We start from the raw sequence: 25,496 nt of genomic DNA, 5'->3' as shown, positions 1-25,496 counted from the left end.
TTATCCCTCGTTAATGTAACAATCATTTAATTCAAAAAATAAAATATCCTTGAATTAATGTCATGTAATGTAAATCCCAAAAGAGCTCTTTCTTTACATGGAAATGGCATGAATATATTTTGGCATAAATCAAGTTTCAGGCTATGATTGTCAAATGGTATAATATGATACTAGATACCCTTTCATGGATGTTGTGTTGATTTTACCGAACATTTCGTTCACCAAATTTATTTATGCAATGCTACATACCAAATAAATATTGCTTTCTTTCAGGATAATCTAGATTAAATAATGATTGAATTATTTGTACAATTACATTAGATTGACACATGACATCAATCCTTTGAACATATGATGCCAACTTTGGTCAAATAAATTCACGAAATACCTCAACCAACCGACAACTGCATCGACTTTTTTCCTGAAAAGAAAAAGAAAAATGGACTGAGTTGCCCCCAAAGATTCTCAAATGAAATAGATTGTTCATGCAACTGAAATTGAAGCATATACAGAATTCTTTTTACGCCATTGGACAGAGTAAAGTTTATATAGAAAAATATTGCTCAAATTTTACTTTCTATTGGAAAACAATTTATTCAGACAAACTTATGGAAATTACGGAATCCAGTCGGCCTTTAGTTATTAAATAACGAAAAAAAGTAAAAACAACTCATCATGACAATGCTGGTACAAACGTAAAAAGAACTAATGATGAGAATAATAAAAAAATGGATTAATAATGAAAATATCAGGTCCCAAAATTTAGAAAGAAAAATATTTCACAAAAAATATTACTGCTGTGGATACTACTGAAGAATGATTCAAACGACAAGAAAAAATGTACCTCGCTTGCACATTTTAAGGTTTGTTCCATTTTATTCACCAAACGAGATTCTGTGCGACCCAAGTCACTCTTTCTTTGGCTGATATCTGTACACGCAACATTTTCCTACCACATAGGACCAATAGTGTAAAAAATGAGAATGAATTAACACTGAAAGAGAAAAGAGACGCTGACGTGAAATTACCGAAAATTTCATCAACAAACACTAACTTTTTTCGATAATCTACAGTGTTGTCTTCAGTCCAATCCATCCTTAAATGGCCCAGAATCACGCAGCATTTTAATTACAAGATTTACCTGCGATGGAACAAATAAACAGTTTTCCACATCAATGCCCAAAGAGCCACTGATTGAAAAAAGCCGTGCAGTTTGTCCAATAGAGAAATTAAGTCATTTAACAGGAACAAGGCTTTTCGTCAATCAAATTTTTGTCGTAATCCATTTTCAGAAAGCCATCATTATCGCCTCTATCATCCAGTGGTTGATGATGAATCTTCATCCTCATCCAGTTTCCTAGCTAAGATAGAGCACTTAATCATGACTTGTTCATCATGATCATCACCCGGTTTCTGAGGGCAGTCATCATCGCCGTGTCATCATCCATCTGTCGAATTTGCCATCATGATGGTAATTGCCATTCGTCGTAGCCACACATGGATGATGATGATGATTGCATAATATAGGGGACAATTTCAGTCATCATCTGCCAACACTTATAGGGAGAGAGAGAGAGAGAGATGATACCTGGTTCGTTTCACGCTCAAGAAAATCTTGAATGGCAACTCTAAAGCCATCGTCTCTGATGTAGTGACAGCTGTACGTCATCACAGGCAAATAACCTCGCTGGATTTTATGTTCGCCTTGAGCTCCAGCCTCTACTTTCTTAAGATTGAGCTCGATGGCAGCTTCTATAGCCTGGATTTTAATGAGAGAGATCACATTACTATTTATAAAATAAAATATATATCATTTTGGTTAAAAAACAAAGGGCAGAAAATAAATTACACTCAAAGGATACCTAGTAATTTTGTTTGAAAGAAATGATACCTGGTAATAACATGCTTCAAAGTGCAGATTAGGATAATAGGCCCTGGGATGACATCCCCATAGACGACCAAACAAGGTGTCCCCTCCTATAAGGTTGAGGGCTCCAGCAACAATCTCGCCCCCATCTTCGGCGACAACTAGAAGTACCTGCTCTGCCATCTTTTCTCCAAGTAGCTCAAAGAAGTCTCTCGTCAGGTAAGGTCTTCCCCACCTGTCAAAAACTCAACCATAAATGTCTGAATGTAGGATTAAGTCTTCATCCCCTTATTGTCTAGGGTACTTTGTGTAATATTCCAACATTCTAACTGTCTATCTAAGGCATAAAGAGTGAAGTAACAAGGGAGAAAATTCTAGGGTTTAATAGGCTTTCTATTCACATGGAATAGCGACTGAATCACCAGAATTCAAAATCAACTCTAAAGTTTTGCTAGGTAAAGGCCTTCGTCAAGGGCGAACCAAATTCAGAGATTGACACTTTGTAAAGCGTCTTAAGAGTCTATCTGATACGATTCTTATTGTATCTTAAGCCCACAAGGGCATTCTTGTTTTTTGTCCGCTTCCCACAAGTCCCTTTAAAGATGTAGCCCTCTTTGCTGGAGAGCAGGAAGAAGACTATTACTTTGAAGTAATATCTTGAATCAATTATGACCACCTGTTGCTGTAGTCTGCCAATGACATCCTGATGTGACACCGGGCCGTTATTATGCCAAACATTGCCACAGTATTGTGTCACGGTCTTTCTATAAATCCAAAGAGGCCCGGATCATCAACAATCAACCTGTATAAATACGGACAAGAAAGTATCACTCTTGAGCATCTCATCAGTCTTATTCCTGATTCTTTCTGTCTCTCTCATCTCTCAGTCCAAATCAATCTTCTTCTGCAGCCACCCATTCTGATTGTGGGCAACATGCTCCAATTATGTCATCGACAATTCTACTCCTCTTTATCCCTTTTTATCTGACTCAGTAGATCAATCTTGAACCTCTTCTTTCATCTAACATTAAGATTTTATTGCAATTTCCAGTTACATGTGTGAACATTGATTGATACGTTCCAAGAATGTATCATGCCCACCCTGTTGGATCTCTCCCTTTGGTGATATCCATCCCGCCAGCCTTCTCCGTCTTGTAGTCTTGGCAATGCCCATCCAGTTGAAGTTTGATGTAGCCCAGAAGCCTATTTTCTGAGGCCCATTGGCAACTTGTGGCCCAAGAAGGAGAGTCTTCTAGAACTGACAAGATCTGCAGAAATATACCAAGAGCCCCTCAAAATCCTCAGACAGGATTTTCTCTGACAAGATCTTCTGACAGGATTTTCTCTAACAAGATCTTCTGACAGAATCCTCTGCCAGATTCTTCTTCTGCCAGGATCTCTGCTCTAACTTGTCAGAGCTGCATATCTTCTGTTTTGTCCCACTAGGATCTTCCTGAGCCACACAAATATCTCCTGACAGCTTCTACAGGCCCCAGAATCTGTAGGATATCTCTGCTCAGGCCTGTCAGGCTGCTTATCCTCTGTTTTAGCTTGTCAGAATTGTTTTTCTAAATGTTTTGACTTGTCTTGTCATGGGTACAGTCATTATGGACGACCCTGCACTTCTTGTGACCTATATAAGGCCCCCATGTACCCATGAATGAGCATTATTAAAATCTATTGTCTTGTTGAAACTGTTGTTCTCCCCTCTGAGTGTTCTCTTTGCTAGAGAGTGCTTAACTGTTTGTGGATTCAAGCAAACCCCTTGTGGACTCAAGGGTTGGAGAAGCTAGTTCTGTGGATTCAGGACTTGGCTCCTTCCAGTAGTGCAAGGCTTGTGGATTCAAGTCCTGTTCCTACACTATTCGTGTACTAAGGCAGCGTCATATTTCCAGCTGTCCATTCCGCTTAAAATACAAACCTCATTGGTTTGTATCAATATCCCAATATCAGGTTTATGTTAATCCACAGACATCACACCTTTCATGTTTCTAGAAAATACACCTTTAGGGTCTTCAATAATCACACAAATTGACAGATGATTTTGAAGAAAAAGATGAAGGAAATGAAGAAGAATCAATGGAAGATCATGAAATTCATTCAAGAAAAGCCAAACGTGTTAATGAGGTAAGATTACAGGCCATATTTTCAAATTTAATTTTTTACCATTGCATTATGTATCATGTATTACCTCTTATCATGTGAAGCATATGGGGATAATCTTAACGACAATTGGCAATAATCGCGTAAATCTGTACTCAAAAGGCAATAATCTGAGAAATAAACAAAGTTATTGAACGACTTTTCGATGAGCCTTACTCTGGAGCAGAAGCTATGATTTCAACCTGGCGCAAGCTTCGACATAAGAGAGTATAATGAGCGAATTTTCCCTCATTAAGTACTTGATAAAGGTATTTATACCCTTATTACTTCAACTGGTTAGAACCGTTTCTTCCCGAAAGAAGACGGTAATAAAACTATGACAGTTTCTGAATCTCCATTATTTTTCAAACTTATTTAAGAGGACTAAAATATTCGAATCAAAGTGTGGAGAAGACTATTAGGTCAACCAGTATCCTCAGAATGAGATGTGAAGTTAAAAGGAATCAACCAGATCAACTGGGTCAGAGGAAGGGACACTTCGCATTGCAAGTTTGAGAAGGTAAATTTTGTGATTACTCGTTTACATGCTTGCAAAGAAAAAATCTCCTTCAGTTGATCGAAAGAAAAATGAAAATAAAAAAATTAACTCAGAGAAAGTAACTTCGCTCGTATTAGACATGCAAGATCCAAATTGTGACGTACAAGAAAGTAATTTATGATTTTGAATTGGTAAGAAAACTCAACTTGTTATCTGTGGTGTTCCTGTAGAACTGGTAGAAAGCATCCCAGTGCTTATCCTGTCACAATAAACGCAGTAAAAGCCAGTCATTTCCCAATTAAATAAGTGTACAAAGCTCTAGAGAATTAGCACAAGGATCTAGAGAATCTAAAAACCACAAAGAAACCCAGAAAAGAAAGCTGCTGAATCCGCCGCCGTGAAAATTTCCGGAACAGAGAACATTTTTTTTCTTATTTTTATACAATTTGTATTCCAAGTATGCAACAGATCAAAGGTTAAACATTTGTAAGTGCCGGTTGATGTAGCTTTAGTTAGGAGAGAAGACCTCAGACAACAGTCCAAGACCTCAGATAGCAGGGCAAGAGACTAGGCCGCCATGAGAGTCTGTGAGAGGATCACACGGAAGAGGAGAGCAAAGATTGATTCATATATTCCATGGGCAAACGCCTTAACTTTATACAGTGTAGTCGGAGACCCGTTTCGTTTATGACAGTAAAAAAAAGAACACATGGACATAGGAGTAATTATACTAACTTCTAGGGTAAACTAAAAAAGGTTCAAATAAGTATATCTGTTAAAAGCAAGGACACAATGTTATCTTTATCGCACTTTAATTCTATTTCAACACTTGTGCAGCGAGTTAAATGATACATCGATTATACCAATGCCATTTTAATAATCGTTTCCATCTTGTCACCCTCCAATAATTTAATCTTTCAGCTCTTCCGTTGACCATAACAAGAAACTCCCCGGGAAACCATAATTGATCATAGTGATTGAGAACTTTATTTACAATTGTAATCATCAAAATAAAGCAAATTCTAAGTTGTTTCATTATAAAAGCTCGTAATTTTGTCAACTCCATCCCCCATCCGTCAATGAATAGTACTCTTATTAGGTATAACCACAATGGGAAATGAATCTAGGAATTAATTCGATACTCACCTTTATTTCATCACCTCGAAGACGTTTCATAACCAGATTTTGTGTGGCTACCTGCACGCAAAAGTGCACATTAACAGTCTGTAAACGATCCATACGGAACATTAAACAACTATATAGCGTAAAAGCTATAGACATGGCAATTTTTTCAGGCTTCACACTGAAGATAAATAATTCGGAATCCAAGTATCCGGACAGATATTTGAAACACGGGATAAACACAAACTATTCGTAACAAGGGAGAAGTCAATTCGGAGGATCTTATTTCAAGAAATCGATTAAGGACATCTTGGTAACCGGCTGACCTTTTTACGCTCCTGGCGAACGTTTTTTCTTTTGCTTTGCTTCATATCCATTAGGAAGTCATCAAAACTAACAAAAAGGCATCGAAAGACTGATTAATTAATCTACATCACAGAAAAATGTCACAAGCTCTAAACAAAAAATCAGCTCAAAACAGGTGAAAGGCCTTGACTAAAGCGCACATAAAATATCACATCACACATGATACAGTGCCACCTATTATAATGGAATGAGACATTAATCAATTCGTTAGGAAAACTGCAAGAGTCTCTTAGAAAAAGTGACGTCCCAACAATGAAGGTATACAAATAATTAGAAAAGGTTACATCAGTAGTTCATTGAAGGCAATTATACCCGAGGTCCAACTCAATACTGCGAGACCGTTTGTCATAAAACGCAAATTTTTAGAAAATGAATTGCATGAAATCCTTCAAGATTGATACATATTAAATTAAACGTTTAATTTTTTTTTGAAGAAATAAATTAAACGTTTAATACTAAAAATATATGCGTTATCAAATAAATCCCTCGCCAATTTTTTGAAGAAAATCCCTCATTGTGATAACACGAGGAATTTCACATGTTATACATAGTTTTAGGCAAATATAGCCATTGTAAATTACCGTCGTAATGGAGCTGTATATGTTCATCCTATGGTGATGTTGTAAGCTTTTCATTATTCAACTTCGAGACTCCTATTGCTCTCCTTCTCTCGACTTCTCTTGACATGGTATCATAGTCGATACTGTTCTTGTGAATGAGACATGAAGTGTTCGGCTCTGATGGATCCTCCAGCCTGCCCAAATGACAAAGATGACACTTGTTATCGGAGCAAAGGCATATTACCTATTCGGCATAGCCGGGTTCCCCAGTCTTCCTTATATAAACCATTCGTTCACTTTGGCACTATCGAGTGATCAATCGAGATCTATCAAGCTAATCTATCATCTGGTGCGGCTGCATCACACTTTTTTTGGCAACTTGAAATTGTCGCCTCTGCTTTGCCTGCCCTCTCAGAGCAGTGTGTATCCCGGTGATGAAAACTTGATCTCATAGCACATGTCTTTCTACCTCTTCCATTGCATCTGTGGCCCAGGTGTAATCGTTTATTTTTAACCTCCTTACAAACAATGTGTTCTATCTTCATCAACTTACGCAACTTGGGGCTTTATTCTTGACCCTTCATGATTCTTCATCAACCACATCTCTTTCTGATTTTTTGCTCTCTGGTTATATACATGGCCAAGGAAAAAGGGGCACTCAGTAGTGATACTAGTGCTGCACTAGCTAACTTTACGGAAAAATGATACACCCATTTTCCCAGTAGCTCCTTGAATCTATTTACTGGCCATAACCTCTTTCACTGGAGCAAAAATGTCCAGATTACTCTCCGGCCTAGATCAGGCCAATCAGGACAATCATTTGACAGATGATCCCCCCTTAACCCCCCTCAGAACTATATCAAGTGGGATTGCAAAGAGGATGTGCTTTTCACCTGGTAACTATATTCCATGATACCCTAAATGAATCAGTCATAAATAGATTATGATCGTGTGAAGAAAATCTGGAATGACATGCAAAAACGTTATTCTAAATGAGACAGTGAGACAACCAAAGCCGATTTGATCGATCATTCTATGTGACTTTTTCAAGAGCATCATAGTGCCTTGGAACATGCTAACGAGCTTCATACCTTGTGGAAGAAGATTGATGTTTATCGTGCTCCCGGTACTAACTCTATTGACCGGAGTATATATTTCTTGATCGAATCTAATGTTATTTCTCTGGCAATTTAACCAAGAGAACAAACTTGGTTTCAAAGATGCAGTGATGCAAGTCCAAAAAGATGAGAGTCGTCTTCTCTCTCTCTCTCTCTGTCTCTCTCTCTCTCTCTATGTATACATATATATATAACAATAGATATAGAGATTACCAGTGATTACCAATGAGAAATTACCAGTGAGTCTTCTCATCACATCTCCATCCTCATTCCAAGTATACGAAAAAAATTTCACATGAGGAATATGTCTAAGCAGTTTTGAGCTCGTAACAGCTTACTATATGATTCTGTACGATTATCAGATAAATTTTCACAAGAAGAACGTAAGATTTAATTAATTACTAAAATAATCACAGAGTAAGAGCGGGGGGAACGCCAAACTAGGCAACAAACAATCAGATTTCCGTCAAATATCCCGGTTCTGACGACAACTATTTGAGTGAGGGAACATGCAAAATGCAATATACATTAACAAGGGCTAATGACTTTGTCAAGAGATGTTTGAACATGATTAGTATTGAAAAACTAAACATGTTTAATAAAGGCCAAGCATATGAAAATTAAGTTACTCACTTCTTGTAATTTCGATTGTTCCAGTGATACTGCATCCCCGTTCTCTGCAGAAATCCATCTTTCCCCATTTTATTCCACTCTGAGTCTGACGGGAAAGTCACATGCAATGACGAGACCTTCAACTACATGAGAATTAAATTAAGAGAGAGAGTGTCACAAAACCTTACGGCATACCTCTGTCAAAACCATTCAACAGATGACAAAAAGTCTACAGTTAGAGGACGGAGTTGTAAACTCATCAACAACCCATCACTGAGTCAAAAACATGACAGTGTGATGCCAGAATGAATTTTTCATTCTCGAGTCCACGATAATTTTTACGAATTGTTTCATATGTTGCTCTTCAATGGAAATTTCATTTACCCAGAGTGTACTCTCATTTTTGGCCTAATTCTTCTTCTGATGATCGATTAACCTCTGATTAAAAAGATAGACCTTCGTTCTATTTCATCTCATCAACAAGTTTAGTAATGAGCATAACATCCTGTCTATTAAGGGTACTTATTGCTCCGATGGAGAGAAGAACCTATGATTAGTTTTTCGCGAATTTCCAAACAAACAGATGTGGTGGTAAGTAGGGCAATAAGCACCCTTAATAAGCGGGATAAAGGACACACTTCTCCGCATGAGATCTCTGGCCTTCAAATAGTGGGGGATCATTGGCCAGGCCTGATATGGGTTGGTCCTGTAACAGAGTTTGCCAGGGAAGCTTTACCAGAGAAACAAAGGGATAACATCAAAGCAGAGTATCATGATAACATTTTCCTTCTCAGAATAATGAAAATATTTTGAAGTTTTCTCCAAAAGTCATAGGCATGCCAAATCCTTAATATTTCTTATGCACCAGTGAATGTAACTAGAAATTTGAAGAAAACAAAGATCCCGTTATTCACAGTAGATGTAGCGTGGGAAAGTTGGCATTTTGAAAGGATAGGTTCACATGAAACCAAGAACTAGTGTCAACTGAAGATGACGGTTGTTACCTTCTACAAAGTAAAAGGACAAAGGAAATCGACAAGGGAGGAAGGGAGATAGACCACACAAGAACAGAAGAGGAAAAATCTAAAATGATGGAAACATTAAACAGCAAAGATATAAGATTTCCAATGCCATCAATTATGAATAGCATCAGTCGTAGAGTGGAAGATACATATATGTAGAAAATCACGCATACAAATACACCATTAATAATCTCCCACAAGAGAGCCTTTTTATTGGATTTTTTAGATACGCAATTAAAGAAATCCTCAGTTTTCCGCCTATTCCTTCACGTTTGTAAAGCATATCTTCTTCGTCTATGTGTTTTTAAGTGCTATGATGGAATCATATTCATCTAGTCAACCAATGTTTAAAAAAAAAATTACCTCAATATTTTCCACCCACCAAAAAAATAACTTACAATTAGGTCAAAAACTTCGGCGCTGAGAGTTTTTTTAGACATTCAATTAGATAAGAATAGCTCTATCTGTTAGTGATAAAAGAAAATATTGCAATTTTTTAACAAATTAAGAAGTCTTTCAGGAAATAGAGAGGACTACCTTATCAGCAAGATCCTTCAGCGCGACAACCAGCAAATTGAAGACTTGGTCCCTGCACCAAACATTTCTCACTAGTATCCTTTGGCCCGTCACTGGTGTGAACGGTACACAACACTGAAGCTTTGGATAATAATAACTACCATAGCTGTAATAGGCATCAGCCCAAGAATGGTCGAACACATATTCTCCATAGGAGTGACTGCCAAGTTAAAATTATCAACAGATCAATTAATAAGAGATGATAATCAAAGATAGATTAGAAACTTTATAGGATTTCAGCTGTCAGACCTTTTCAGATACAGAGGAACAGCGCCTATTGTATTTTTATTTTCATCCTGGGCAACGATATGTTGAGGTAACCAACCGGTTTCCTGTAGATATTCAAAAGGACTATAAGAGAAAGCAGGCAGCTCAACTAGTTTATCGAGGGATATAGCAAGACCTGGGGAGATGTAGGCCGAACAGTGTATCCAAAATACAGTCAGATATTGGTCTATATGGATTGATGTTCTCAATCCAGACTAGGATGACGATGATGAAATCCTATGCCTCATCATCTTAGCAGCAAACAATTACAATGAGGATGGAAGGACGATTCTGATAAGACTAAGTCCCTGATATGTTCTTCTCAAGAATATATATAAGGAGATTTAACCAAAGACATAAGTCCACATCAGCTCGAGGACTAAGAGGGTCAACTACCCTATAAATAAAGACAGGGACAGACCTACAGGAGCGAATTTCCAAGAAGTTGTTGGGGTCCCGTCTAGGAGCACGGTGAAAGGCTGAAGAGCAGGAGAAGCCTGCTTCCAGAAGAAGGATCTCGCGATCCTGGTTCATGTTATCTTCTATTCATTCTCGCTGAATCTACATTGTACACATTTCGTACATTTCTCTCGTTCTGCAATTGTCTCGTGCAACGAACTGATAAAGATCTTCTCTCCGAAGACAGAATAAGATCATATTTCGGATTTCATTTTCTTCATCTTATCAGTCCCCTCTGTCAATAGCTTCTCGACGCCATCCTTCTTGCGGCTCTGGCGATAAGATGCCTTTCACTGCCGGCTTTCTCGTCAGCACCTGCTGCATCAAGCTTCTAGTCCTCATTGAGTATGACCGGAGGACGATGACAAGTCTTCATCCTCCTCGTCATTCGTCTGTTCCAGGGTGCTGATGATGAATCATCATCATTATGGACACTCCTCCATGATTTGAATTAAAATAGCCACTATCACCCAGCCTGTGAGAAGGATGATGACTATGACGAGTTCGTCTTTGTTGAGAATGATGTGAAGATGACGAGAGGATGATGATGATGAGGATGATGCTGAAGATGAAACCATCATAGTCATTATCACTAATTCGCGATTAGAATTACGATGATCACTGTCACACAGCTTGTGACGTTGATGATCAAGACAATGATTTTTGGGTGACAAAGAAGAGTTCATCCTAGGAAGGCGAATTCCAATCTGCCCATGAGATCATAATTTTATGTTCTGATTTGAACCGGCGATAAACTGAGCGGAGAAAATTTTCAAAGAAAATTCAGGAACCAAGAACTGAATATAAAATTAAAAATGAAACATTAGATTCTCCAGAAACAACTAACCATCACTGCAGACCTCGATTCTTCTAAGCTCGAGAGAAACGCGTGCGTAAGGAACGGATTAAGCTTCTCAGAACCGCTGGAATCGTTCGCACACGCATCCCAATCCTTGGAAGAAACGTCGGCAATGGAAGACACCACCGAAATAGATATCCGTTGAGGTTTCAGATCAGCGAACAAAAGATCCTACACAGATCGCAAACGAGTAAGAGAACACAATCGAGCAAAAACTTTAGAAGAAACGGGAAAAAAGAACCTGCGGGGGCGACCCAATCACGGAAAATTCTCCCAAAGAGGTTTGGAGTTGAAGGGGCGGCGGCTCCTTCTTCGCGCCCCAGAACAAGGCAACGATTCTACTCGACGGATAAGCGATTGCAGCGCCATTGCTCGGAGAAAACTTCTTCTGGTAAATAAAATTCAATCACAGACAAGAAATTTCTTCATCATTCGCTGCAATCTTTGCAAGATGGAGAAAACCCATCAAGCCCTACAAAAAAAGGAAGAATCTTTCTTGAAAAACGCGGTGGGAGAGGGGATTACGGAGGGTCTCCAAGAACAGCGGAGGAAGGGAGATGGCAATTGAAGACTGCAGGAGATGGCCGGCGCCATGGCTGCGAGCAGGCAGCCACTGAGGAAGGAATCTGCACGCGGCAATCGATGGATCGTCTCCACAAAATTCTGGGAATCCTCGGGTATTTTGGCGAGAGCTGATGCCACGTGGCGCTTCCTGGCTCACCCATCTCACTCTAAACACTCGCTAATCAGTTTTTTTTTTCTTTGGAGAATCAGTTCAACATGTTGGATGGAGAAGATGAATGGAACACATGAATGATGAAGACCAGTGAAAAAGATGAAGTAGATGAAGAAAAATAATGAAAAAGATGAATGAAGATGAATCAAAAACATGAATGAAGAAGTTGATATGAAGAAGATGAATGAAAAAAATACATGAAGTTGAATGAAGAAGATGAATGAAAAATATAAATGAAGAAGTCGAATAAAGAAGATGCATGAAGAAGTTGAATGCAGAAGTTGAATGAAGAAGATGATTGAAAAAGATGAATGAAAAAGATAAATAAAGAAGATGAATAAAGAAGATGAATGAAAAAGACGAATGAAGAAGATGAATGAAAAAGATGAATGAAGAAGATGAATGAAAAAGATGAATGAAAAAGATGAATGAAGAAGATGAGTGAAAAAGATGAATGAAGAAGATGAATGAATAAGATGAATGAAGAAGATGAATAAACAAGATGAATGAAAAAGACGAATGAAGAAGATGAATGAAAAAGATGAATACAGAAGATAAGTGAAAAAGATGAATAAAGAAGATGAATGAATAAGATCAATCAAGAAGATGAATAAACAAGATGAATGAAAAAGACGAATGAAGAAGATGAATAAAAAAGATGAATGAAGAAGATGAGTGAAAAAGATGAATGAAGAAGATGAGTGAAAAAGATGAATGAAGAAGATGAATGAATAAGATGAATGAAGAAGATGAATAAAGAAGATGAATGAAAAAGACGAATTAAAAAGATGAATGAAAAAGATGAATGAAGAAGATGAGTGAAAAAGATGAATGAAGAAGATGAATGAATAAGATGAATGAAGAAGATGAATAAAGAATATGAATGAAAAAGACGAATGAAGAAGATGAATGAAAAAGATAAATGAAGAAGATGAGTGAAAAAGATAAATGAAAAAGATGAATGAAGAAGATAAGTGAAAAAGATGAATGAAGAAGATGAATGAATAAGATGAATGAAGAAGATGAATGAATAAGATGAATGAAGAAGATGAATGAATAAGATGAATGAAAAAGACGAATGAAGAAGATGAATGAAAAAGATGAATGAAGAAGATGAATGAAAAAGACAAATGAAGAAGATAAGTGAAAAAGATGAATGAATAAGATGAATAAAGAAGATGAATAAAGAAGATGAATGAAAAAGACGAATGAAGAAGATGAATGAAAAAGATGAATGAAAAAGATGAGTGAAAAAGATGAATAAAGAAGATGAATGAAAAAGACGAATGAAGAAGATGAATGAAAAAGATGAATGAAGAAGATGAATAAATAAGATGAATGAAGAAGATGAATGAATAAGATGAATGAAGAAGATGAATAAAGAAGATGAATGAAAAAGACGAATGAAGAAGATGAATGAAAAAGATGAATGAAGAAGATGAGTGAAAAAGATGAATAAAGAAGATGAATGAATAAGATAAAAAAAAAAGGTGAATAGTGCAGATGAATGAAAAAGACGAATGAAGAAGATGAATGAAAAAGATGAATGAAGAAGATGAATAAAGAAGATGAGTGAAAAAGATGAATGAAGAAGATGAATGAATAAGATGAATGAAGAAGATAAATAAACAAGATGAATGAAGAAGATGAATGAAAAAGATGAATGAAGAAGATGAGTGAAAAATATGAACGAAGAAGATGAATGAATAAGATGAATAAAGAAGATGAATAAAGAAGATGAATGAAAAAGACGAATGAAGAAGATGAATGAATAAGATGAATGAAGAAAATGAATAAAGAAGATGAATGAAAAAGAGGAATGAAGAAGATGAATGAAAAAGATGAATGAACAAGATGAGTGAAAAAGATGAATGAAGAAGATGAATGAATAAGATGAAAGAAGAAGATGAATAAACAAGATGAAAGAAAAAGATGAATGAAGAAGATGAATGAAAAAGATGAATGAAGAAGATGAATGAAAAAGACTAATGAAGAAGATGAATGAACAAGATCAATGAAGAAGATGAGTGAAAAAGATGTATGAAGAAGATGAATGAATAAGATGAATAAAGAAGATGAATGAAAAAGACGAATGAAGAAGATGAATGAAAAGACGTATGAAGAAGATGAATGAAGAAGATGAATGAATAAGATGAATGAAGAAGATGAGTGAAAAAGATGTATGAAGAAGATGAATGAATAAGATGAATAAAGAAGATGAATAGAGAAGATGAATGAAAAAGTCGAATGAAGAAGATGAATGAAAAGACGTATGAAGAAGATGAGTGAAAAAGATGAATAAAGAAGATGAATGAAGAAGATGAATGAATAAGATGAATGAAGAAGATGAATAAAGAAGATGAATGAAAAAGACAAATGAAGAAGATGAATGAAAAAGATGAATGAAGAAGATGAATGAAAAAGATGAATCAATAAGATGAATGAAGACGATGAATAAAGAAGATGAATGAAAAAGACGAATGAAGAAGATGAATGAAAAAGATGAATGAAGAAGATGAGTAAAAAAGATGAATGAAGAAGATGAATGAATAAGATGAATGAAGAAGATGAATAAAGAAGATGAATGAAAAAGACGAATGAAAAAGATGAATGAAAAAGATGAATGAAGAAGATGAGTGAAAAAGATATATGAAGAAGATGAATGAAAAAGATGAATGAAGAAGATGAGTGAAAAAGATGAATGAAGAAGATGAATGAATAAGATGAATGAAAAAGATGAATGAAGAAGATGAGTGAAAAAGATGAATGAAGAAGATGAATGAATAAGATGAATGAAGAAGATGAATAAACAAGATGAATGAAAAAGACGAATGAAGAAGATGAATGAAAAAGATGAATAAAGAAGATGAGTGAAAACGATGAATGAAGAAGATGAATGAATAAGATGAATGAAGATGATGAATGAAGAAGATGAATAAAGAAGATGAATAAAAAAGACGAATGAAGAAGATGAATGAAAAAGATGAATGAAGAAGATAAATAAAGAAGATGAATGAAAAAGATTAATGAAGAAGATGAGTGAAAAAGATGAATGAATAAGATGAATGAAGAAGATGAATAAAGAAGATGAATCAATAAGATGAATGAAGAAGATGAATAAAGAAGATGAATGAAAAAGACAAATGAAGAAGATGAATGAAAAAGATGAATGAAGAAGATGAATGAATAAGATGAATGAAGAAGATGAATGAATAAGATGAATGAAGAATACGAATAATCAAGATGAATGCAAAAGACGAATGAAGAAGATGAATGAAAAAGATGAATGAAGAAGATGAGTGAAAAAGATTAATGAAGAAGATGAATGAATAAGATGAATGAAGAAGATGAATAAACAAGATGAATGAAAAAGACGAATGAAGAACATGAGTGAAAAAGATTAATGAAGAAGATGAGTGAAAAAGATGAATGAAGAAGATGAATGAATAAGATGAATGAGGAAGATGAATAAAGAAGATGAATGAAAAAGACGAATGAAGAAGATGAATGAAAAAGATGAATGAAGAAGATGAGTGAAAAAGATGAATGAAGAAGATGAATGAATAAGATGAATGAAGAAGATGAATAAAGAAGATGAATGAAAAAGACGAATGAAGAAGATGAATGAAAAAGATGAATGAAAAAGATGAGTGAAAAAGATGAATAAAGAAGATGAATGAAAAAGACGAATGAAGAAGATGAATGAAAAAGATGAATGAAGAAGATGAATAAATAAGATGAATGAAGAAGATGAATGAATAAGATGAATGAAGAAGATGAATAAAGAAGATGAATGAAAAAGACGAATGAAGAAGATGAATGAAAAAGATGAATGAAGAAGATGAGTGAAAAAGATGAATAAAGAAAATGAATGAATAAGACGAATGAAGAAGATGAATAAAGAAGATGAATGAAAAAGATGATTGAAGAAGAGGAATGAAAAAGATGAATGAAGAAGATGAGTGAAAAAAATGAATGAAGAAGATGAATGAATAAGATGAATGAAAAAGATGAATAAAAAAGATGAATGAAAAAGACGAATGAAGAAGATGAATGAAAAAGATGAATGCAGAAGATGAGTGAAAAAGATGAATGAAGAAGATGAATGAATGAGATGAATGAAAAAGATGAATAAAGAAGATGAGTGAAAAAGATGAATGAAGAAGATGAATCAATTAGATGAATGAAGAAGATGAATACACAAGATGAATAAAAAAGACGAATGAAGAAGATGAATGAAAAAGATGAATGAAGAAGATGAGTGAAAAAGATGAATGAAGAAGATGAATGAATAAGATGAATGAGGAAGATTAATAAAGAAGATGAATGAAAAAGACGAATGAAGAAGATTAATGAAAAAGATGAATGAAGAAGATGAGTGAAAAAGATGAATGAAGAAGATGAATGAATAAGATGAATGAAGAGCAGAATGAAGAAGATGAATGAAAAAGACGAATGAAGAAGATGAATGAAAAAGATGAATGAAGAAGATGAGTGAAAAAGATGAATGAAGAAGATGAATAAAGAAGATTAATGAAAAAGACGAATGAAGAAGATGAATGAAAAAGATGAATGAAGAAGATGAGTGAAAAAGATGAATGAAGAAGATGATTGAAAAAGATGAATAAAGAAGATGAATGAATAAGATAAATGAAAAAGATGAATAAAGAAGATGAATGAAAAAGACGAATGAAGAAGATGAATGAAAAAGATGAATGAAGAAGATGAATGAAAAAGACTAATGAAGAAGATGAATGAAAAAGATGATTGAAGAAGATGAGTGAAAAAGATGAATGAAGAAGATGAATGAATAAGATGAATGAAGAAGATGAATAAAGAGGATGAATGAAAATGACGAATGAAGAAGATGAATGAATAAGATGAATGAAGAAGATGAAAAAAAAAGGTGAATGAAAAAGACGAATGAAGAAGATGAATGAAAAAGATGAATGAAAAAGAGGAATGAAGAAAATGAGTGAAAAAGATGAATGAAGAAGATGAATGAATAAGATGAATGAAGAAGATGAATAAAGAAGATGAATGAAAAAGACGAATGAAGAAGATGAATGAAAAAGATGAATGAAGAAGATGAGTGAAAAAGATGAATGAATTAGATGAATGAAGAAGATGAATAAAGAAGATGAATGAAAAAGACGAATGAAGAAGATGAATGAATAGGATGAATGAAGAAGATGAAAAAAAAAGGTGAATGAAAAAGACGAATGAAGAAGATGAATGAAAAAGATGAATGAAAAAGATGAATGAAGAAGATGAGTGAAAAAGATGAATGAAGAAGATGAATGAATAAGATGAATGAAGAAGATGAATAAAGAAGATGAATGAAAAAGACGAATGAAGAAGATGAATAAAAAAGATGAATGAAGAAGATGAGTGAAAAAGATGAATGAATTAGATGAATGAAGAAGATGAATAAAGAAGATGAATGAAAAAGACGAATGAAGAAGATGAATGAAAAAGATGAATGAAGAAGATGAATGAAAAAGATGAATGAAGAAGATGAATGAATAAGATGAATGAATAAGATGAACGAAGAAGATGAATAAAGAGGATGAATGAAAAAGACGAATGAAGAAGATGAATGAAAAAGATGAATGAAGAAGATGAGTGAAAAAGATGAATGAAGAAGATGAATGAATAAGATGAATGAAGAAGATGAATGAATAAGATGAATGAAGAAGATGAATAAACAAGATGAATGAAAAAGACGAATGAAGAAGATGAATGAAAAAGATGAATGAAGAAGATGAGTGAAAAAGATGAATGAATTAGATGAATGAAGAAGATGAATAAAGAAGATGAATGAAAAAGACGAATGAAGAAGATGAATGAAAAAGATGAATGAAGAAGATGAATGAAAAAGATGAATGAAGAAGATGAATGAATAAGATGAATGAAGAAGATGAATGAATAAGATGAATGAAGAAGATGAATAATGAAGATGAATGAAAAAGACGAATGAAGAAGATGAATGAAAAAGATGAATGAAGAAGATGAGTGAAAAAGATGAATGAAGAAGATGAATGAATTAGATGAATGAAGAAGATGAATGAATAAGATGAATGAAGAAGATGAATAAAGAAGATGAATGAAAAAGACGAATGAAGAAGATGAATGAAAAAGATGAATGAAGAAGATGAGTGAAAAAGATGAATGAAGAAGATGAATGAATAAGATGAATGAATAAGATGAATGAAGAAGATGAATAAACAAGATGAATGAAAAAGACGAATGAAGAAGATGAATGAAAAAGATGAATGAAGAAGATGAGTGAAAAAGATGAATGAAGAAGATGAATGAATAAGATGAATGAGGAAGATGAATAAAAAAGATGAATGAAAAAGACGAATGAAGAAGATGAATGAAAAAGATGAATGAAGAAGATGAGTGAAAAAGATGAATGAAGAAGATGAATGAATAAGATGAATGAAGAAGATGAATGAATAAGATGAATGAAGAAGATGAATAAAGAAGATGAATGAAAAAGACAAATGAAGAAGATGAATAAAGAAGATGAATGAAAAAGACGAATGAAGAAGATGAATGAAAAAGACGAATGAAGAAGAGGAATGAATAAGATGAATGAAGAAGATGAATAAAGAAGATGAATGAAAAAGACGAATGAAGAAGATGAATGAAAAAGATGAATGAAGAAGATGAATGAAAAAGTTGAATGAAGAAGATGAATGAATAAGATGAATGAAGGAGATGAGTGAAAAAGATGTATGAAGAAGATGAATGAATAAGATGAATGAAGAAGATGAATAAAGAAGATGAATGAAAAAGCTGAATGAAGAAGATGAATGAAAAAGATGAATGAAGAAGATGAGTGAAAAAGATGAATGAAGAAGATGAATGAAGGAGATGAATAAAGAAGATGAATGAAAAAGACGAATGAAGAAGATGAATTATAAAGATGAATGAAGAAGATGAATGAAAAAGACGAATGAAGAAGATGAATTATAAAGATGAATGAAGAAGATGAATGAAGAAGATGAATGATGAAGATGAATGGCTGAACAGAATAGAGCAGCAGTAATTATTCCATGGAATTTGAGAGTGAATGAGCTTTGACATGTTACTGATTATCATAGTTTAACTTTGTTCGTCCAACTCATGCCTTTTTATGCAAGCTATTAGTAACTTGCAGCAATTTATTGCAGGAGTGTATGTCTGATGTTCAATTACACATGATATAGGTTTTTCAAATGTTGATACTAAGGTTTTACATAATGATTTGGTTGTTAGTAAATGTTTTAAGAGTGTTTTAATGATATGGTAGTTAGTAAATGTTTTAAGAGTGTTTTAATTATATGGTAGTTAGTAAATGTCTTAAGAGTGTTTTAATGATACAGTAGTTAGTAAATGTTTTAAGAGTGTTCTAATGATACAGTAGTTATTAAAAGATTTAAATTACTTTTTTACTTTTAAATATTTAAGCAGTATTATTTTTTTAACGAAAATTTTAAAAGGTTATATTTGTCAAAATATACAATTTCATGTAAAAAAAAATGGGAGACATGTAAAAAGGGGCGAGTCTCCAATGAAAACACGTTGAATATATTTTGTTGGGAACCTTATGAACAAGCACATCATTTCAATATAACATAATGGTCCATACACATGATATACCTTCTGTGTGTGTCTTTGTTTGAGTAAAGATTAAACAAACATAGGTCCATTTGTTTCAATAACGACTAGCTCATGATCAAGATCAAAGTGGCATAGCTCCATATGTTTCCAAGTGATGTGATATCCTTAAAAGTGATTTTGTGATCTGAATGATATTTCAGATGCACTCGTTATCCCTCCATATGAGATAAGGTCATGACAAGTTAGTCTCCTGCTTTAAGGACTTGGTTGATATCTCAATACATTGTTCCAGAAGAATCTCATCTCGATATTATTGAAGGTAGGTATGTATTCTTTAAAAGAAAATATTGTTTTGTCCTCTTTTGCCACCATAGGCATTTTGACCCATATGGAATGTTTTATTTTCATCCTAGATTTTTTTAAGAGAGGGGGGGGGGGGAGGAGAGGGGAATTTCCCTCCTTTAAACAAACTTTCCTAAAAGCCTTTGACGTGGGCTTTTACGTTCAATAGGCCCCCTGCAAGGAGATTACGCATGAGTGTGTGCTGATTTTCAGAAAAAATCTCTCTCATTGGGTTTTTTAATTAGCATTCCAAATTTATTCAATTGATGTTTTCATACAATGTGTTGCTCCAACTTAGTTCTATTGCGCTTGGCTGGTGAGCAATCCTACTCTGAATTAAAGAATAAGACAACAATCAACTTAATTCTATCGGGTTGTTTTTATTTGTGTTCTCTTATTCTCCACCTAGCACTTAGGCTTAATATAATTGTAGGTCGGGGATACCCAAGGAAACTTTGATTCAATACACTCCCACCTGGAAGGCATCTACCTCGCACCAGTCACAATGAGAGGTTCACCATGATGGAGGGTAAGGAACTTTCTTCAGAACCTGAACAGAAAGAATGAAAAAAGGGACCATCCTTATTCATCATGCTCCTATGATTCAAGGATTAGATGATAAGGCAGTGGAATATTGGAGAAGAGTACTTTGATGTTTTTCTAATGCAACAGTTCTAACTCGGATGATCGATTAGGGTTTAACAGTTGACCATACGCTTAATCATCCTTAGAGTGTTAAATAGATGAGAGACTAAATTTACATGGTAGTCGATCACAGTAAGGTTCCACGAGAACATAGTTTAATGTCAATAAAATCCCAAGAATCCAATATCTTCTAGCATAATCCTTAGAATATGTATCTATTTCAGATTAACAAAAACTTCGTAAATATACCAGATTCACCCCCAACCCCCTAGTAGGTCTTCCCTTGATACTAGAGACCAATACATTACATTTGATTGTTAATTTAATGAAATAATAAAAAATAAATACTAGAAAATTGGAGTTCACTAAGAAAAGTTTATTATTCTAGTAGAATGGATTTATAAATAATTAATTATAAAATTATGGTAATCAGATGAAAAACTATATAAGTGAAATTATTTAAAACTCTAATTCATCTCCCTCCCCAATTATCAGCTTTTCTTTTATGCAAAGATCAGGTATACATGAAAAAGAATGATAAATGATTACTCAACTTATTGAGTAACAAACACTTCAGATGACCTTTTATCACGTTCTAAGTGGACAAAGTTTACATTTCAAATAAATACTAGAAACATATTTTCATCCATAGGAAAGTGTGACGAACCATTGGTATAAAATCTTGAAAAAGAAATGAAACTTCTGAATCGTACATAAACCATGGTAAAAAATCATCATAAAGCTAAAATCACACTATTCTCATCCACCTTAGCAGGTCATTATACAATGTCTAATAACATGAGTCAAACACTAATAACTATATACCCTTCCAAGTTTATGTTAAAAATCTACGTTTCTACATCTCTCTCTTAAAAACCATCACATCTCTGGTCGGTTTCCCCCCTCCTTTCAACTCCAGGACCACTGAACATCATTCTTCTCCTCATCTACTCGTTGTTTGGAACCTCTTAATGAATGCATTAGACTTAAACCGGCCTAAATCTTTGTTTTTGACGGTAAAAAGGGTCAAAACATATCTGTAATCTCACACTTGAGGGGGTCGATTCCCTCCAAGAGGAGCCTAATTAAAACACAAGTCTCTCTTGTTTGTTTCCTGGTTTCCTTGAGAGATCACAAGCGCAACCACTCATCCGATACATCGCATAACTTAAAGCGCTTGGCCTGAAATCTCTCCTCTTTCTTAAGATCGCCAACGCACCGCGCCTCATGCATGCGCGTGAAGGACCTCGACTTGCCGGAGAAGTACATCGATAGCCCCCCTTTTCTTCTGCATGATTAATGACCAAGATAAGTCTAGAGAGATAGATGTATAGATACGTAGATATATGGTTATTTATAGATGGATACAAATATATAGGTAGATACACATATATAGATAGATAGAGATAGGTAGATAGGCAGGGAGACATAGAGGTTGATAGATTGATAGATAGATACATACATACATAGAGAGATTGATAGAATGATAGATAGATAGAGAGATTGATAGAATGATAGATAGATAGAGAGATTGATAGATCGGTAGATAGATAGAGAGAGATTGAAAGAAAGAAAGATAGCTAGATAGATATATATAGATAGAGAGATAGATAGATAGATAGATAGATATGTAGATATGTAGATATGTAGATATGTAGATATGTAGATATGTAGATAGATAGATAGATAGGTTGATAGATAGATATATAGATTAAAAGATAGATAGATAGAGGGATAGAGAGATAGGTGTACATATATAGACATACAGACGGATAGACCTGTAGAGATATAGATAGATAAATATAGATATAGACATATTTACACAAAAATAGATAGATAGAAATATATATAAATATATATATATATATTGACATATAGATAGATAGATCGATGGATCGATCGAGAGGCTTATAAAAAGATAGATGGAGAGATCCATAGATAGGGAGATAGATATATATATATAGACATGTAGATAGATAGATATATGTAGATGTATAGTATATATATATAGATAGATATATATTTAGAGAGAGGAGTGGATAGAGATAAACAGACTGTTAGTACTCACTTCTTGGGAAGCTCCGCACGCAGAGAGAACAAATCGAAGGCCCCAACAGTCTCCTCCTCCATCGTTCTCTTCTCGCGACTGTAGTACTCTTGCACACCTTCCATCTCAGCAAGAGAGAGATTGAGAGAAAGAAAGAGAGAGATCAAGAGAAAGAGAGAGAGATAAAGAGAGCGAGATAGAGAGAAAGAGACAGAGATAAAGAGAAAGAGAGAGCGAGAGAAAGAGAGAGATATAAAGAGAAAGAGAGAGTGAGATATAGAGAGAGAGAGAAAGAGAGAGAAAGGGAGAGAGGATTTGGGCTATTAATGGAAAAGGAGAGGGGAGATGGGAACTACGTTGGAGATGGACACGCGGCGCACGTGCGAAGGGAAGATCTCGTCCACACATTCCGATTGGCACGCGCGCCAAGAGCTGACTCGTGCGTCGGCTCCACGTCTGTATGATCATCATCTGGGCCGGTTTACAAGAGAGGATAGGGTGCCCCGTGGCAAGGACTATTTGACGTGGACGAAATCAGAATAGCAAAAGTTGAGGAAAGATAAGAAATGCTGCTAAAATGCCCTACATCTCTTGCCCTTTATGTGGTATGTAGTATTTCATTGTTTAATAAGGCTGGAGGCTCCCTCTATGGCTCATGGACCTGGACGACCACGTAAGCAGCTCAATGTCGATGCAGGATCCCCTAACAATGTTTTTTTTATTTTTTAGGGAACATGAGATAACGCGTCCCGTCCCGTCAGTATTTTTTAACCCTGATGCGTAACCATTAACCTAGGAATGACGATAATGTCCTTACATGTGACGAGTCAATTAGGTCAATACCAACAACATTTTGCATCATGGGATACCTTGCTCTATTGGTTTGTATGTGCTCTCCTGGTTCTTGTGTCAGTGAAGGAGATTTTTCTGTGCTGGTGATGGTGGATCAACAACTTTCGATCCCATCAACGACAAATTGGTTTTTTTGTGCATTATTTTGTTTCCATTGTGTGATCTTAAGTTTCTTTCACAACTTTTACTTTAGAGAAACCCCAAAAATCTTGTTTTTCCTTAGGAGTAAAGAACTCCTTAAGGAGGAGGAGCAGGAGAAGTTTACTTCGAAAGCAATTTTTAGGATTGGTTCGTGTGAATATACCTTCTCAAATCTGTAGTGTTCTCTCCAAGGGGGAACATTCATTTGACTGAAATCCCATTATAGGTATCCTATGGGATTTTACAGTTCTAATTACGTGGAGATGTTGTTTTCTGTTTATTCTAGTAGGATATATGATAAGTAGATGAATTCTCAATTGAGAATTATAATCAGATTAGGTGTTACGAATCAAGGTGTATTTTTACTGAAGTGTTAAGCTAATTTTTAAAAATATTGATAATTTATTTATCAAATACTAATATGTCATGAGAAATATGATCGGTATTACATAAAGGACCATAGTATCAATGTAATAAAATTTATTAAAATTATTTTTATGTCAATAATTTCTTACTGTTGTTTTTAAATCATTCTGTAATATATATCATGGTGACCATTCGTGCCTGAGATGATTTGTGTGTATTCTCAGTTAGGTTTCATTTTGTGTTAATGCCTGTTTAATACTCAATTTGTTGAATATCACTACAAAATTTTATTGAATATAAAGTGATACAATTTGTGTTAAATTATCTGTAGTGAGTTTATTTTATAGATGCTAAACTACTACCTTAATTTGTAAACATTTTTGAAAATCATATGCATAGACCTTATCATCGATTACCATGTTTAGCAAACAGAAGAATTTCCCGTACAATTATATGCTGATCGTATTTTGTATGATTTTCATAGACCTTATCATCGATTATCATGCTGCCTAATTATTGGGAAGAATGTAACTGCTCTGTCTACACCTTGATTCGTAAATATGAGAATGAGAAAAATATATAATTGAGATGGTGAGTGGCATTTTGGTTGATATTCGTTCAGGAGTTGTGATTGAGACATAGAGTGTTGTGGGGACTCAAATTTGAATAGTACCCCTGGTGATTTAGAGTGATATAATGGATGGTGTTGAAAGTATAAATTTTAACTTGAGATTCAGATTTATCTTAAGATTGAGGATGACCTGAAAAAATGAGAATAAGGTTGGCATTGGATGATAGGGAGTTTGACTCAAATACTGAAATCAGTATGGAGTATGTGATTTTCATACAAATTCATAATGTGATTGTCATAAGACTAGATGTTAATGTATCTGTTGGATATATTCAAGAGTTGAGTGAGGATAGAAGTGTTTATCTTAGAATTCAATATCATGATGATATCTTTTGTTGGCCTATCCCATAATGGTATGTCTTCTGGTGGTCCACCCCCAGGTGGTGCAGTAATATTAGAGAAGATACTCATAATATATATCACTGCTGAAGATTCAATTAAGAATTACACGCCAAGGTTGAAAGTGGTGGAGTATTTTCTGCAGTATTTTTATTCAAGAGGAAAAACAGAGCAGTACAACCACCTTCTGAAGACACCTTGAGAAGTCCTGCAGTATGATACATGATGATTTGAAAGGGATTTTGAAGAATAAGAAATTTATGGTTGGCATGTTACATAATGCCTCAATCATTCTTAAAACCACCAATAAAATAGAA

At 34.6% G+C, this 25,496-nt stretch overlaps 1 protein-coding gene across 3 annotated transcripts; it reads right to left on the bottom strand.

Annotated features, from left to right (window-relative positions):
• Positions 1-280: 280 nt before the first annotated feature.
• On the bottom strand, positions 281-12,154 carry LOC144701910 (acyl-CoA). Of its 3 annotated transcripts, none has more exons than XR_013581146.1 (14): positions 11,995-12,154; positions 11,711-11,857; positions 11,458-11,640; positions 10,134-10,216; positions 9,846-10,044; positions 8,308-8,429; positions 5,957-6,023; positions 5,655-5,705; positions 4,715-4,767; positions 1,892-2,102; positions 1,589-1,759; positions 1,029-1,141; positions 845-949; positions 281-421 (listed from the first exon to the last, which is right to left on the bottom strand). XR_013581146.1 is itself a non-coding variant. In XM_078573723.1 (13 exons), exons 1-12 carry the CDS (start codon positions 12,061-12,063, stop codon positions 1,082-1,084), a joined length of 1,416 nt encoding a protein of 471 aa, XP_078429849.1. In that variant the 5' UTR covers positions 12,064-12,154; the 3' UTR covers positions 844-949; positions 1,055-1,081. The 3 variants fall into 3 exon arrangements, 1 of the variants encoding a protein (XP_078429849.1); XR_013581147.1 differs by having other exon boundaries at positions 1,055-1,141; XM_078573723.1 differs by lacking the exon at positions 281-421 and having other exon boundaries at positions 844-949; positions 1,055-1,141.
• Between the last annotated feature and the right edge of the window lie 13,342 nt (positions 12,155-25,496).

This window comes from Wolffia australiana, chromosome 4 (assembly GCF_029677425.1).
Source record: "Wolffia australiana isolate 7733 chromosome 4, ASM2967742v1".
Taxonomy (NCBI): domain Eukaryota; kingdom Viridiplantae; phylum Streptophyta; class Magnoliopsida; order Alismatales; family Araceae; genus Wolffia; species Wolffia australiana.
This window is presented reverse-complemented; position numbering and strand designations above follow the sequence as displayed.

Excerpts from the sequence above, each read along its gene's own strand:
- LOC144701910 (XM_078573723.1), bottom strand. The coding sequence starts at position 12,063 with ATGGCGCCGGCCATCTCCTGCAGTCTTCAATTGCCATCTCCCTTCCTC. Across the intron at positions 4,768-5,654 it reads TTCGAGGTGATGAAATAAAG|GATAAGCACTGGGATGCTTT; the intron begins GTGAGTATCGAA and ends TTATTGTGACAG. Across the intron at positions 2,103-4,714 it reads AGGAACACCACAGATAACAA|GTGGGGAAGACCTTACCTGA; the intron begins GTTGAGTTTTCT and ends AGTTTTTGACAG.